Source organism: Aspergillus terreus, genomic scaffold (genome assembly GCF_000149615.1).
Source record: "Aspergillus terreus NIH2624 scaffold_14 genomic scaffold, whole genome shotgun sequence".
In the NCBI taxonomy this organism is placed as follows: domain Eukaryota; kingdom Fungi; phylum Ascomycota; class Eurotiomycetes; order Eurotiales; family Aspergillaceae; genus Aspergillus; species Aspergillus terreus.
This window is the reverse complement of record NT_165937.1, coordinates 211,215-224,963: the sequence shown is the minus strand read 5'-3', so window position 1 is coordinate 224,963 and position 13,749 is coordinate 211,215. Positions and strand designations below refer to the sequence as shown.

General features: G+C 56.7%; 7 protein-coding genes across 7 annotated transcripts; 4 read left to right on the top strand and 3 right to left on the bottom strand.

Annotated features, from left to right (window-relative positions):
• Positions 1-259: 259 nt before the first annotated feature.
• On the bottom strand, positions 260-2,252 carry ATEG_09085 (arylsulfotransferase family protein; the record flags this gene model as incomplete). The annotated part of the gene is made up of 2 exons (XM_001217706.1): positions 260-1,573; positions 1,641-2,252. 2 exons carry the CDS (start codon positions 2,250-2,252, stop codon positions 260-262), a joined length of 1,926 nt encoding a protein of 641 aa, XP_001217707.1.
• A 312-nt stretch (positions 2,253-2,564) lies between these two features.
• ATEG_09084 (glutathione S-transferase family protein) lies at positions 2,565-4,067 on the bottom strand (the record flags this gene model as incomplete). Its single annotated transcript, XM_001217705.1, has 3 exons — positions 2,565-2,596; positions 3,299-3,324; positions 3,505-4,067. 3 exons carry the CDS (start codon positions 4,065-4,067, stop codon positions 2,565-2,567), a joined length of 621 nt encoding a protein of 206 aa, XP_001217706.1.
• Positions 4,068-4,926: 859 nt separating this feature from the next.
• On the top strand, positions 4,927-5,913 carry ATEG_09083 (uncharacterized protein; the record flags this gene model as incomplete). The annotated part of the gene is made up of 1 exon (XM_001217704.1): positions 4,927-5,913. One exon carries the CDS (start codon positions 4,927-4,929, stop codon positions 5,911-5,913), a length of 987 nt encoding a protein of 328 aa, XP_001217705.1.
• A 534-nt stretch (positions 5,914-6,447) lies between these two features.
• Positions 6,448-7,262, bottom strand: ATEG_09082 (putative alcohol dehydrogenase; the record flags this gene model as incomplete). The annotated part of the gene is made up of 3 exons (XM_001217703.1): positions 6,448-6,651; positions 6,700-7,168; positions 7,222-7,262. The coding sequence occupies 3 exons, from the start codon at positions 7,260-7,262 to the stop codon at positions 6,448-6,450; spliced, it is 714 nt and encodes a 237-aa protein (XP_001217704.1).
• Positions 7,263-8,105: 843 nt separating this feature from the next.
• On the top strand, positions 8,106-10,337 carry ATEG_09081 (dihydroxyacetone synthase; the record flags this gene model as incomplete). Its single annotated transcript, XM_001217702.1, has 3 exons — positions 8,106-8,254; positions 8,301-9,408; positions 9,465-10,337. The coding sequence occupies 3 exons, from the start codon at positions 8,106-8,108 to the stop codon at positions 10,335-10,337; spliced, it is 2,130 nt and encodes a 709-aa protein (XP_001217703.1).
• Positions 10,338-10,918: 581 nt separating this feature from the next.
• ATEG_09080 (aspartate/glutamate racemase family protein) lies at positions 10,919-11,766 on the top strand (the record flags this gene model as incomplete). Its single annotated transcript, XM_001217701.1, has 2 exons — positions 10,919-11,661; positions 11,745-11,766. The coding sequence occupies 2 exons, from the start codon at positions 10,919-10,921 to the stop codon at positions 11,764-11,766; spliced, it is 765 nt and encodes a 254-aa protein (XP_001217702.1).
• A 565-nt stretch (positions 11,767-12,331) lies between these two features.
• On the top strand, positions 12,332-13,624 carry ATEG_09079 (putative phosphatidylglycerol specific phospholipase; the record flags this gene model as incomplete). Its single annotated transcript, XM_001217700.1, has 1 exon — positions 12,332-13,624. One exon carries the CDS (start codon positions 12,332-12,334, stop codon positions 13,622-13,624), a length of 1,293 nt encoding a protein of 430 aa, XP_001217701.1.
• Between the last annotated feature and the right edge of the window lie 125 nt (positions 13,625-13,749).

Sequence of the window (13,749 nt, the reverse complement as noted above, 5' to 3'; positions counted from 1 at the left end):
CAGATTGTTCGTGAGGGATTATGAGGGGTAAATCTCACCCCAGGCCACCGTCGCATGGATTAATATGATAGCAGACCGTGGAGTGGAGACGCAGACGATCCTGGCGGGGATTCCCGCGGACAGATACGAGGCGCAGTGACAAATAATGCAGCATATCTATGACAGGGACTATGTACAGTTTAACTCAACCGGCAGTTGGCATCGGTCAAGATCAAGCATCATATATACAGAGAACGGAAAAGATAAGCACCGGAAGATATCACACCGGCGACGACGCCCGATCCTCCTCGCTCAGCGGAACCAATTGATACGCGTTGGAGCGAGAGCGACACCGACGGAAACACCGACAGCAGTGGCAGCACCGATACAGTCCGGCGATGAGGCCACCACCGGCCATGACGAAGGCGATGGCGAGGATCCAATTGTGCAGATTCAGCAGCTCGGTGGAATCCATCTCCGCTTCGCGCTGCAACACATCCGTCACGCCAAGGGACTCCCCATCCCCATCGAGGGCCGCGATGCGGAACAGCGGACTGTCGAGATCCTCGGGTATCTCGATCTCCGTCTCAAACCCGGTCTTTGCGAACTGCGCCACCACCTCGAACGCCGTCTCGTTGTCGAAATCTTCCGAGTCCCACACCTCCAGACGCCAGGCGACAACCTCCGTCGCGCCGTTCCAGCTTACATAGACTCGGTCGCCCACGACCGCCGCGTCGGGCGGATTTTGCGGGTAGCCCACCCAGCTATCCTTGAACGTACGGTACGATACCACGCGCCCGAAGGTGAAGAAGGCCGATGCCCCGAAATGCACGTCGCACAGCAGCTGTCCGTCCGCCGTGTACTCGGTATAAGCGGCACTATGGCCCCAGCCGACCAGCGCGCGACCTCCATCCGGCGCCAGGAGCTGCACGTTACCCTGAGAAACAGACTTCATCTGCTGCGGGTGGTAGTAGGCCGCGCGTAGCGTTGCCTGTCGCCCGGGAACATCCAGATCGATGACGACGCCGCGGCTCTCGCCGACGTCCTCATTAGAGTGCGCCGCGTTGTCGAACAAGGTCAGCGTGCTGTTCGCGTACCAGCGCGCGTCATGCTGCCAGGCGAAATTGGTCGCCGCACCGTCCGACTGGTCCTTGAACTCGTTCAGTTTCCCGCCTAGTGTCCACAGCACGGCCCCCGTGTTGCGATCAATACAGCTCACGGCGTGGGCGTGTCGCCCCGACACGATATAGTTGCCATCATGGTCTTTGTCCACGCTGTTGATGTGGTAGTAGTCAAAGGCCGATTCGCGCGTGCGACCCGTGCGACCGAGAGGCTCGTACGTGCTGTTGACCGGGTAGTGTTTGGACGCACGCCATTCGAAGAGAAGCTCGCCCGTCGCGATGTCGATTTCCTGGAAGACACCGTCGAAGATCCAGCCCAGGGCGGGCCCTCCCACGGGGGTCAGATCGGCCGGAGTTGGGTCGTAGACGGACACCAGAGCGGTGCCGTCGGGGGTGATGTGAAATTCGTGAAGATCGCCGCCATAATTGCCGACCGGCACGATCTCATAGCGCTGGGTATAGGTGGAATCGAGCTGCAGAAATGGGTCACCCCGATTAATACGTGTTCGGCTGGCCACTTGGGAAACAAAGGACACCCACCATATACCACGCACCATACCCTCGGCTGCCGACTTCGCTACCTTCCCAGTAGGTGAGGTAGTCCTGGCCCTGATAACGCTGGACCTTGAAATCCTGGGTGGTCTCCCAGTTATGTTTCATCCAAACGAGGTTCCCGTCGGCGTCGAGGATCATGGGCCCCGGCTGGGCGACGGAGTCGCCTCGCGGGGCCAGAAAAGTGTATCGGGGATCGCAACCGGCGTCCCATTGGGAGATTTGCACTCGAGGCGAGTCGAAGCCAAAGGAGACATAGCTCTGGGATGGGCCGAATCCGTACAGACCGAGATCGTACCAGCTCAGGCCGAGGCGGAAGCGAAACCGGAACAGCTGGGGCACGACGAAGAGGTAGAAAAGGTAGAGGAGACTGAGAACCGCGCCGACGGTGGCCAGGGGAAAGGCCGAACGGCTCAACCGCGTCCGACGAGCGCTGGAGAGAGACCAAGTCCACGAGGACATTGGGACATGGCGACCGCAGGGGGGAGGAGAAGGATGGAATAAGGGTCGATCACCAACGAAAGAGGGAGATTCGGCTTTATCATAATTTCCTCTCCCCGAAGCCGCTGGATGCGAAGCGAGCCCCATCCATGAATCCATGGCGGGTGGAGAGTGTCTAGTGTCTATGGGCTCTACGAATCACCTCGGACTCTTGGACCGATTCTCCAGATTTGCCAAGCCAGCCACCGTGGATCCGGTGGGAAATGGGGGCGTTACTGACGCCAGCCGGTCGCCCATTAATTGTCTCCACTATGGCGAAAAGAGAAGCAGAGAAGGGAGAGAAAGGGGAGGGCTGCGTCGGTGGCGCTGGATAAGGTACGGAGTAGGTTATTCATACTGTACAATGCACAATGGTTCTACGGAGTACACGGCTGACAACGTCCTGCATAGATGCTTTTTCTTGTACAACATTCATGCAAGTGAAACGATCCAGAGATCTATGTCTGTACTACGATGTATACTTGGGTGTATACCTAGGGACAGACACTTGGGAAGATACTGAGAGACTCTGGAATAAGAGTTCTGTTCCGTCCACGCTGAGTTTCAACCAGACAATGACCGCGTAGTCGGCACAGCCTCGGATAAAAACGGTTCCAGCGGACTGTGCACGCCAAGAATGCCTGACTCGGACTCGTATGCAGTCTTGCGCAGTGCCCTCAGGGGTAAGACTTTCCAATCAATAACCGACTGGGTGTGATAACTACTGAACTGGTTGTTGGCCCAGACTAGTTACTACCCCATACAAGTATATGTGGAATATGGTTGGATCCAATCTCCTGATTAGACCGCCATCCAGACGCCACGGTGGCTCGGCTCCTGTCGTCGTCTTGAGCTGACGTATGCCTTCTTAGGCCAAGGACAGAAATATATCACGGCACGGAGGATTGTTCCGTTCCTTGGATTCGGTCAATAATACGGAATGCGAGGACAGAGCAATCCTTTCCCAATCCGACTCCGCGTTTGAGCAGATCCTACTCAATATGAGAAATAAGGCCGAATTGAGACAGAATAAAGCCGGCATATCATCTCGGCCCAGAGTCCGCTTATCGGTCATCGACAAGGATGTCATCGACGAATCGTCGGTCGACTATCTATCTAGCGGTCGGAGATATCCCAACGTCCCTGTACATTCCATAAGTACATACATTCCAACAGCTGGTCGGGCATGTTCCTGAGAATGGCCACCAGCAAGAATCTTCAGAATAAAGATTGACCAACATGATTTAGCACGCATAATGGACTATGTCATCTTAGACACGATAGCTACCCTCAATCGAAGGCGCGAAGCGCCCCATAATCAACCATAGCATGCTCCCGAAACGCTGGCCTCTCCTGGAGCGTCTTATAATACCTCTGCAGACTCGGCCTCTCCTTCCTCTCAATGTCAATATCAAAGTACCGAAACAGCAGATGCCCGAACTGCACATCCGCCAGGGTAAACGCCTCCCCTGCCAGAAACTTATGCCGCGCCAGCTGCGCCTCCGCGATATCCAGAATGGGATCGAGCCGGGCGACCGCCTCGCGGATCGCGACCGGATCCCGCTTTGACGGGGGCGTCCGCACAAGTTGCCAGAAGATGGGCAGCGAGAACGCCGGGGTGAAGGTCACCTTGGCCCATTCGGCCCATTTGTCGACCTGCGCGCGCGCCCGTGGGTCCTTGGGCCAGAACTCGTCGGACCCGTAGGCGGACGCTAGGTACCGGTTGATGGCTCCGCTTTCCCATAAGGGCTCGCTGTCACCGTCGCGCAGGACGGGGATCCGGCCGTTCGGGTTCATGGCGAGGAACTCGGGCGTGTCGTTGCCGCCGAAGCGGTGGCCGACGTCGTGGCGTTTGTAGGGGAGGTTAAGCTCGGCAATGCACCACATCACGGCCTGGACATTGGAGGAGTCTCGGCGACCCCAGACTTCGAGCATGGTGATAATGTTGTTGATAGTAATGGTAGTGATGGTGATGATGATGGTGGATAGTAAGACGAGGAGGAGGGGCTTACTCGGATTCCATGATCTGACATATATACCCCGCCTGCGGAATTCCGGCACGCTGACTGTGACTCAGATTGCGCTAACTCAAGCCGTGTCTACAGCTTCAGATACAATGAAACAGCCATCCTATGTATACAACCAAGCTGTATGAACAAGCACCTTTTCTTGCGCGTTCAGGCGTATTGCCATCGTGCATCAGACGCATACCATGGGGAAGACCAAGCCCTACTTGCCTTATCAGATCGGCAGCCTCATTCGCATCAACCCCAGTCGTTTCGCCGCCGTGCATACGGACCTCTTTGAACGGTATGCCTACCGGATATGAGCCTATCGCTGAAGTTGAACTTCCCGTAGGAAGTAATTATTCATCAGTTTACAACGTCTCCTGCCTTTCATGGGATCATCATTTTTCCCGGCCCTGAACCCTAATCAATATGACTACTTCATTATGTAGGGATGATTCGGGAGGAAGGGAAGGTGACAATGACTTTCTATGGCATTCACCTTTTCATCTTCATTATATCCGCTACGTATTCTCTTCTGTCTAAGAATGGAGGACGGTATGTGAATATTGCCTTGCAAACATAAATATGCTCGCAGTCTCTTCGCTTTTCTCCATCTCTTCCTTCCCTTCCCTTCCCGTACATCGTTCCTTCCGTTCATACCTCCCTGAGCTTCATGCTTGTCTCTTATCCTACAGACTCCTCTCGATCCACCTCCCCTGTTGCTCCTTGGTTACCCCACGGACCCTTTCTGATCTGCCCCCTAAACCCGGGTCCATCCCGCCACAATGGCGACGTACCGTACTGATGCATCACTAGACCGAGCTACAGCTCGCACTCATCAGCGTGCCCAGAGCGAGCCGTTATACCCGGTCATCAGTGATAGGTACGACATCATGGCCGACTTGCCACAGGGCTACCAGCTCCGTTCGTTCCGATCATGCTCAACGCCAAACCAATTGCAGAACGCCGTGAGGGCCATTTATGAGCAGTTGGAGCACGACAATGGGGAAGGCAACCAATGGTTGGTCATCAGAGGCCTGTCCCAAGCGGCCATTGAAAGGCTAAGCAACCGCACCGGCTGCCTGGCGGGTATTCCTTTTCGGTTCATGTGGGTTGGGACCACTGGCCTGATCAAAGTCGTCCCGACTGGTGCACATGACATAACCACGTCGGAGCTGAGGTCCTACATTGAAGACCAGCGCCGGCAGATGGGAATGCCACGCCTTGACATTCTCTGGGGATCCACAGTCACTACGCCCGGCACCGTGACTACCCACGGCAAAGAGGCAGACGAGTGCATCTACCCACGTGGCCGGGAGCCTCTTGGTAGCCAATTTCGTGGCTGGCCAACTCTCGTCGTAGAAACGGGCGTTTCGGAGTCTTTGGCAAAGCTCCGGAGAGACGCCACTTGGTGGTTTCAAAATTCTTCCGGGGACACCAGAATCGTTCTTCTTATCTCGATCAAGAGATCCACGAAGCAAATTACGATCGAAAAATGGCAGCTCGCCCCTCCGAATCTTCCAAGACCATTGACGAGGCAAGCAATCGCTCAGCTGCGCCAGCAGCCTAACCAGATGCCCCCGCTTGTCCAACAACAGGCAGGCAGCCAAGTTGCTTTCTCCATTCAGGAAATCGTCATAACGCCTGCAGCGATTACTGGAGGGCCTCTTGTCATTCCCTTCCAGGCACTGGCTGATCGCCAGCCTACTGGAGCTGAAGGGGATATAGTCATCAACAACCAGGGCTGGCGTGAAATTACACGTTGTGTTTAAAGCTTGGGTTTCTGCTCTTTGGCGACCGGATCGTGTAGGCGCAGCGCTAGGTCTATGGTAGTAGCAGCGAATTGGATGGTTATCCTCAAATGTAGGTATACTGACAGCGTTGACAGCGTAAGCATAAGCCATCTATTGCCAGTGTTTATCTTGAAAGACATGTCTTGCTTCATATTATTCGGCTATCCGACCGGTCAAGTTCAAGTAAAGTAGTACTGCGCAACATGTCAAATCCAGTCGAATCACTCTATCAATACTCTTTTAGTGCATCGTGCCTAGACCAGCCTTGGGCAGTCATCCCCACCATAAATTGGGGAAATCCCCTGCGGGGTACATTACTCTAATAGGAAAATATAACCACCCCAGAAAGCGCAGGTGTAGCCACCAATTACCGTATAAAAACTCTACAATGCCCGCATACATCGGCATATACCGAGGTGAATTGCTGCCAGAATCCGTCCTGTCGAACTACTTGCAGAGTCTTGCCGCCAATCTTTCTCATTGTGTTCTATCCGGGCATCACATCATCTCTCATTATATGCTGGCATCCACATCGTCCACGACGGTAACCTTGATACTCCTCTGGGACGGGTCCGCACAAAGATGCAGCGCGTCCATGGCCTTTTCCAGCGGAAAAGTGTGCGAGACCAGCTTCTTCAGATCCAGAATGCCTCCGCTGAGGCACGCAATCGCTGGGGGCCAGGTGTCGCGGTAGCGGTTGATGAACCGTAGGTCGATCTATACAATTAGTATCTACCAACACCGCACCATGGAGGAATAGCTCACCTCTGCCATCGAAATATGCATAAAAGGCAAGTTGTTCATAACCGCCTTGCCAACCCCAATCACGACGACATTTCCACCCCGCCGCGCTGTAAAGCACGCCGTCACCACGCTGCTCTCCACCCCCGTGCACTCCAGCACCGTCTCCGGCTGCACGTACTCCTCCGTCCCGAACAGCGCGCGAATGGCCCGCGCGTTCCCCTCCGCATCCCGCGTCCGGTCAACCTGGTATGTGATGCAGCTGGGGACGAACTCCTTGGCAAAGGCCAGCCGCCCGGGGTCGAGATCCGTCACCACGATGGGATGCGCACCGGACGCGCGCGCCGCCGCCAGAGCGATCAATCCAATAGGACCAGCGCCGCAGATTACCGCGCCGCGGCCGAGTTGCAGCTGGGCGACTTGCATGCCGCGCATGACGACGGACAGCGGCTCGAGCAGGGCGCCTTCGACGAAGCTGATATTGTCGGGGAGTCTGCACCTGTCAGCATCCTTTGGCGCATTCATCCACCCTTCGTAAGGACATACTTGTGGAGCCACTTGGCCGGATGCACCTTGTAGCGCTGCATGGTGCCCGCGTACGGATACACCCCGGCGAATTGCACGTCTTCGCAGAGGTTGTAGCGTCCGTCGTCACAGAGGAAGCAGTTCTCGCACGGCACGCCCGGCTCCACGGCTACCCGGTCCCCGGGCTTTAGATGCGATACCCCGTCGCCGACCTGGAGCACTACACCCGCTGCCTCATGGCCGATGATGCAGTCGTCCTCGAACACGAGCTCGCCGATGCGCCCGGTCTTCCAGAAGTGCAGGTCCGACCCGCAGATGCCTGTGGCTTTGATGTGTAGTAGTACCTCACCGTGTTTGGGGGCGTATACTGGAGCGTCGACGGCTTTTAGCTTGTGGTCGGCGGTGACTTGTAGAGAGGGATTGGGGAGGGGCGTTTTGATGAGAGAGCCGGTTGCTTTGGAGGGTAGCGCCGGTACAGGCTGTTCCAGCACGGAGGGGGCCATGAGGAGGGTGATGTAGGAATTAAGAAGGATCGGAAAGAAGTCGTGGTATGATGCAGAGATGGCAGTGTCGGGACTCCATCGCGGCGATTATTTATATCCTTTACAGTAAGAGATGCATGGGGCGACGATGGCGGGGAAGCCGCCATTAAAAAGGGAACTGGAGCCACGTACGGCGGAGTCGCGGCTGGAGTTGCTGTTCTTCTTATTCTTTTTATGGATCCATCGTGGTCGGTACAGTGGAAGGACTTCCTGTTGTGGTGGAGAGTGCCTCGCCCTGCCTGATCGGGTAATCCCCATGCCCTCATGGCATCGCGATGCATATAAGAAAGAACCGCATCACTCTTCCTCCTCCCCCGCTCGGAAGTCCTCTTCTCCTGTCTCTTCCTACACTACAACTTCATCATGGCTCAGGGTGCGGTAAACGGTGTCAACGGGGTCAAGTCTGCCCTGCCGCTGGTGCAGCAACTCTCCAAAGACCATGATCTGGTGCTGCGGACCTTTCGCATGCTCATAGCCGATCTGTGCCAGCAGTTTGGCGGTGGTCACCCTGGGTAAGTCTCTATCGCTCATCGACTGAATCATCGCTAACTCGTCTAGCGGTGCCATCGGCATGGCCGCCATTGGCGTCGCGCTCTGGCGCTATGTGATGCGCTATGCGCCTCACACCCCCGACTACTTCAATCGCGACCGCTTCGTCCTCTCCAACGGCCATACCTGTCTGTTCCAGTACACATTCCTGCATCTGACCGGCTACAAGGCCATGACCTTCGACCAGCTGAAGTCCTACCACTCCGACCGCGTCGACGCCCTCTGTCCCGGCCACCCGGAGATCGAGCATGAGGGCATCGAAGTCACCACCGGCCCTCTCGGCCAGGGCATCGCCAACGCCGTCGGACTCGCCATGGCGACCAAGAACCTGCAGGCCAAGTTCAATCAGCCCGGCTACGACGTCGTCTCCAATCATACGTGGTGCATGATCGGAGACGCGTGTCTGCAGGAGGGTGTGGGCTTGGAAGCTATCTCGTTCGCCGGGCATCTCAAGCTGAACAACCTGACGGTCATCTACGACAACAACCAGATCACCTGCGACGGCTCGGTTGACCTGACCAACACCGAGGACATCAACGCGAAAATGCGCGCCTGCGGCTGGGACGTCATCGACGTCGAGAACGGCTGCTACGACGTCGAGGGACTCGTCAAGGCCCTCGAGACGGCCCGCGCCGCCACCGACAAGCCCACCTTTATCAACGTCCGCACCGTCATCGGTCTGGGAAGCAACGTGGCCGGCCAGGCCGCCGCCCACGGAGCGGCGTTTGGCGCCGCCAACGTCGCGCAGATGAAGAAGGAGAACGGGTTCAACCCGGACGAGCATTTCGTCATCGGCGACACCGTGCGCCAGTTCTTTGCGGACCTTCCCGCGCGCGGAGAGGCTCTCGTGCGAGAGTGGAACGAACTCGTCAAGAACTACACCGTGAAGTACCCCGAGCTGGGCGCGCAGTTCCAGCAGCGCGTGCGCGGTGAACTGCCGTCCAACTGGAAGGACCTCATTCCAACCAGCTTTCCCGATAAGCCCACTGCGTCTCGCGCGTCGTCTGGGCTCGTCTTCAACCCGCTGGCCAAGGACATTGACTCGTTCATGGTCGGCACCGCCGACCTGTCGCCGTCGGTCAACATGATCTGGCCGGGCAAGGTTGACTTCCAGCATGTGCGTTCCTCCCCCTTCCTCCACATAGACCACCCCAGGCACTAACAGACTTACAGCCGGATCTCCGCACCACCTGCGGCATCAACGGCAACTACGCCGGCCGCTACATCCACTTCGGCGTCCGCGAACACGCCATGGCCGCCATCTCGAACGGCCTCGCCGCCTACGCCCCTAACACCTTCATCCCCGTCACCTCCTCCTTCTTCATGTTCTACCTGTACGCCGCGCCGGCCGTGCGCATGGGCGCGCTCCAGCACCTGCAGGTCATCCACGCGGCGACGCACGATTCGATCGGCATGGGCGAGGACGGCCCGACGCACCAGCCCATCGAGCTGGCGGCGCTGTACCGCGCCATGCCTAACTTGCTGTACATCCGGCCGGGCGACAGCGAAGAGACGGCGGGCGCGTGGATCGCCGCACTGGAGGCGAAGCGCTCGTCGAGCATCATCTCGACGTCGCGGCATGCGCTGCCGCAGCTGAAGCAGACGCGGCGGGAAGGTGTCGCCCGGGGTGCGTATGTGCTTGAAGAGGCAGAGAATGCGGCCGTCACGCTGATCGGTGTTGGGGCGGAGCTGTCGTTTGCGCTGGAGGTTGCGGCGCGGCTTAAGGAGCAGGGGGTTGTGGCGCGGGTGGTCAGCTTCCCCTGTCAGCGGTTGTTTGAGCAGCAGTCGCTCGAGTATAAGCGTGGGGTGTTGCAGCGGAACCGGGGGATCCCTGCCGTCGTGATTGAGCCGTATGCGCCGAATGGATGGGAGCGGTACGCCGATGCGGGCATCAATGTCCGGCGGTTCGGACACTCGTTGCCAGGCAAGGCGGCGTACAAGTTCTTTGGGTATGAGATTGGGACGATGGCGGACAAGGTGGCGCGGTATCTGCAGCGTCTGGGAGAGGATGAGGTGTTGCGGGGGGAGTTTGTGGACCTGCAGTGATGGTTTATGATGATATAGACGGATGCATGCATAGATGGCTGGTGTATATATTGTTTTCCGAATGGGGTAATTGTAGGCGCTAGCATTACGTCAAGGATGGTTGAGGTACAAATAATGCAGACTTATGCAATGTAATTACCAGCATAATGGAGTAACTGCGAGAATAATATTAATGCAGTCGACTTGTAGAGAAGCGAGAGTTAGTAAAATAGAAATTTGACTTTTGAACACTCGGATGCAAGGGAGACTCTTTACTTGAATCATGTTCTGTATAGTCCAGGATGATACATACTCAAGCCTTCACATAATTATCTCCCTAGAAAGGAGGGTGACAGCTCATCTGTAAGTGAAGCAGAAGTAGAGTAGCATCATCTAGACAATGAACTAGAGAGTGTTGGCTGACTGAAGAATTCTGCCATTGCACATACCCTACACTACATAGGGTGTATCAAAATCAATATCATGCAGTTCCAGATGGTGCAGAAAGCATGCGATCCAGTTTCCTACTTAGTATAAGCAACCAAGAGCCCATAAATTCCATCATTCCTTCGGACAGTCTTCCTCACCCGCATATCACCAAAATGAAGATCATGTTCTTAAACCCCGTTGGGGACACCATATACAACCAACCCTTTGCCGACATGGCCCGACGCTACAAAGACCCCAACACGCAGGTAACGATAGCATCGCTGCACCATTCAGCGGGACCAATGGCCGCAAAAGCCTACGGACCGACACAAACCCTCGTGGCAGCCCAGATCATCCAGGCCGCGCACCAAGCCCGAAGGGAGAACTACGACGCATTCGTGATCAACTGCTTTGGCGAATATGCCCTTAACGAGTCGAGACAGATTGGCGGCGACATGCTGGTAATTGGACCGGCCCAGTGCTCAATCGAGACCGCGCTGCGACTCGGCCGAAGATACACGATGATCTTGAACGACGAGGCCCAGCGCGAACACAATGAGGAGGCCTTGCGGGACTATGGGACCAAATACCGTCCCGTGTCCTACCGGTCCATTGGAATGGGATATGATGAGGACCCAGCCGAAGTGGAGGCCAAGTTGGTTGAACAGGGGAAATTGGCGGTTGAGCGTGATGGGGCAGAGGTTTTGCTACTGGCCTGTACGCTGGCACTGGGCTGGCATGAGAAACTTCAGGAGGCGATTGGGGTTCCGGTGGTTGATCCTGCGGTGGCGGCACTGAAGACTGCAGAATTAGCAGTCCAAATGAAGAGGAGTTGCGGTTGGGGGAGTTCTAATGTGGGAGCGTTGAAGTCGCCCACAGAGATGGAGCTGCAAGGGTTTCGGATGCTCCAGGAACCGTATGTTCTTGGGGAGAGAATTGAGGTTGAGTGATGGAATCAGTATCTTTCCACACGCGTGGTTTATGATGAATTTCCACCAGGATCCTTGGTACTGGAGAGTAGAAGATAAAGAAGCTGTAGAAGTACTACTCCATAAAGAAGTAGAGACAGAGCACGTGGTGTTGTTGATATTTTTATTTCATTTATGAGCCGAATGTAACGGATGATCTTGATTCCGCTGCAGCCAATGAAAGATTGACGTTGCTGCATGCCGGCGTTGGATGGACAGCCTGATTGGACGACAAGAGCAAACCTCGTCGTGCGGGGTCCAATTAGCGGGACTGCTCGCAAGGCTTATGCACGGTATCCACCAATCGGAACGTCCTGTATAATCAGAGTGGACACAAATCCCACCGCGCTAGACTGTTCCTGACGGACTCCTCCTCGTCTCATCGTCAACATCTCCAACAAGCGTCAACGGGCATCGACATCCCCTCTTTGTCCCCTCTTGATCGAGTGCGACCACGGCAGACAATGGTCGATCGCCATGCAATGGAACATCACGGCCCCAGCACGTGCGGTGGGCGACAAATGCCCCGATGAGGAGTCCCCCGACTTAAATACAGCCCCCGCGTCGCAGTCATGGCCCTGGTGGCAGGTCGTCCTCATCCTTCTGCTGCTCACCATCATGAGCCTCCTCTCGCTGGTCACCGTCCTGTCTCTGGGGTTGGGCATCTCTGCCGTGCCCCATGGCCCTTCCCACGCGAAAAGCCCCATCAAGAATGTTGTCGTGCTGGTGCAGGAGAATCTGTCGTTTGACAACTTCGCCGGCGGCTTGACCTACAACCCCACCATCGACAACCTGGTCAACCGCAAGTACTGCAACCCGTCCAACGTCTCTGATCCGCACTCACCCCTGGTCTGCGCTCGTCCGATCGCTAAGAATGTCGCTCCGGACGACCCAGACCACTCCATCAGCGGTGGAAACCAGCAGGTCTACAGCACCTACCACCCGGATCTGTCGGACGAACCCTCCATGCAGGGCTTCGTGACCGAGCAGATCGCCTCCTACAGCATCGGTCAGAACCTGTCGCGTGCCGCCGAGGTCATCAACTACTACTCACCGGACCACATCCCCGTCTTCAACGCCATGGCCGAGAACTTTGTCCTCTTCGACCGCTGGTTCGCCGCCGTCCCCGGCCCAACCAACCCCAACCGCGCCTATCTGACGTCGGGCACCTCGCACGGCCACGGCATGAACGACGACGACTTCCTCACCTCGGCTCTGCCGCAGGTCTCCATCTTCGAGCAGCTGTCCGCCGCCAACATCAGCTGGATCAACTACTCCAACACCACCGACTTCCTGCCCGACGCTCTCTTCTACGAGTGGACCGCTACCTCCGGCAAGGGCGACACCAACGTCAAGCGCATCGACCACTTCTTCGCCGACGCCAAGGCCGGTACCCTGCCCCAGTTCTCCTGGATCAACCCCGAGTGCTGCGACTACATGTCCTTCCACCCGCCCTCGCCCATCCACCTCGGCGAGGGCTGGATCAAGAGCGTCTACGAGGCCCTGCGCGGCTCCCCGCAGTGGAACGAGACTCTGTTTATCCTGACCTTTGACGAGCACGGCGGGTTCGCCGACCACGTCTCGCCGCCGGAAGATGTGCCCCCGGGTGATGACCTCGCCTACACCGAGACGGCTCCCGACGGCAAGAACACAACTTTCCACTTCGACCGCTTGGGTATCCGCGTGCCCACTGTGCTGATGTCTCCGTGGGTGGGGAAGGGCGTCGTCCAGAACCGCCCCCATGACCAGCCGGGCGAGTTCACCCACACCTCCATCCTGAAGTATCTCGCCGAGCTCTGGAACCTGGACATCCTGACGCCTCGCGTGCAGTGGTCCCCTAGCTTCGGCCATCTCATCACGGACACCTTCCGTGATACCCCGGAGAAGCTGCCCGAGCCGGCGGAGTTCTAGACCGTTCAAAACTACTGCAAGGATCGATGCATCATGCATGGGTATCACATTACTATCCACTAGCTAGCTGCACATAGACGCATTAGAAGAACAAGAACCGCTTCTTACCCCGCGTGGACCGCGAC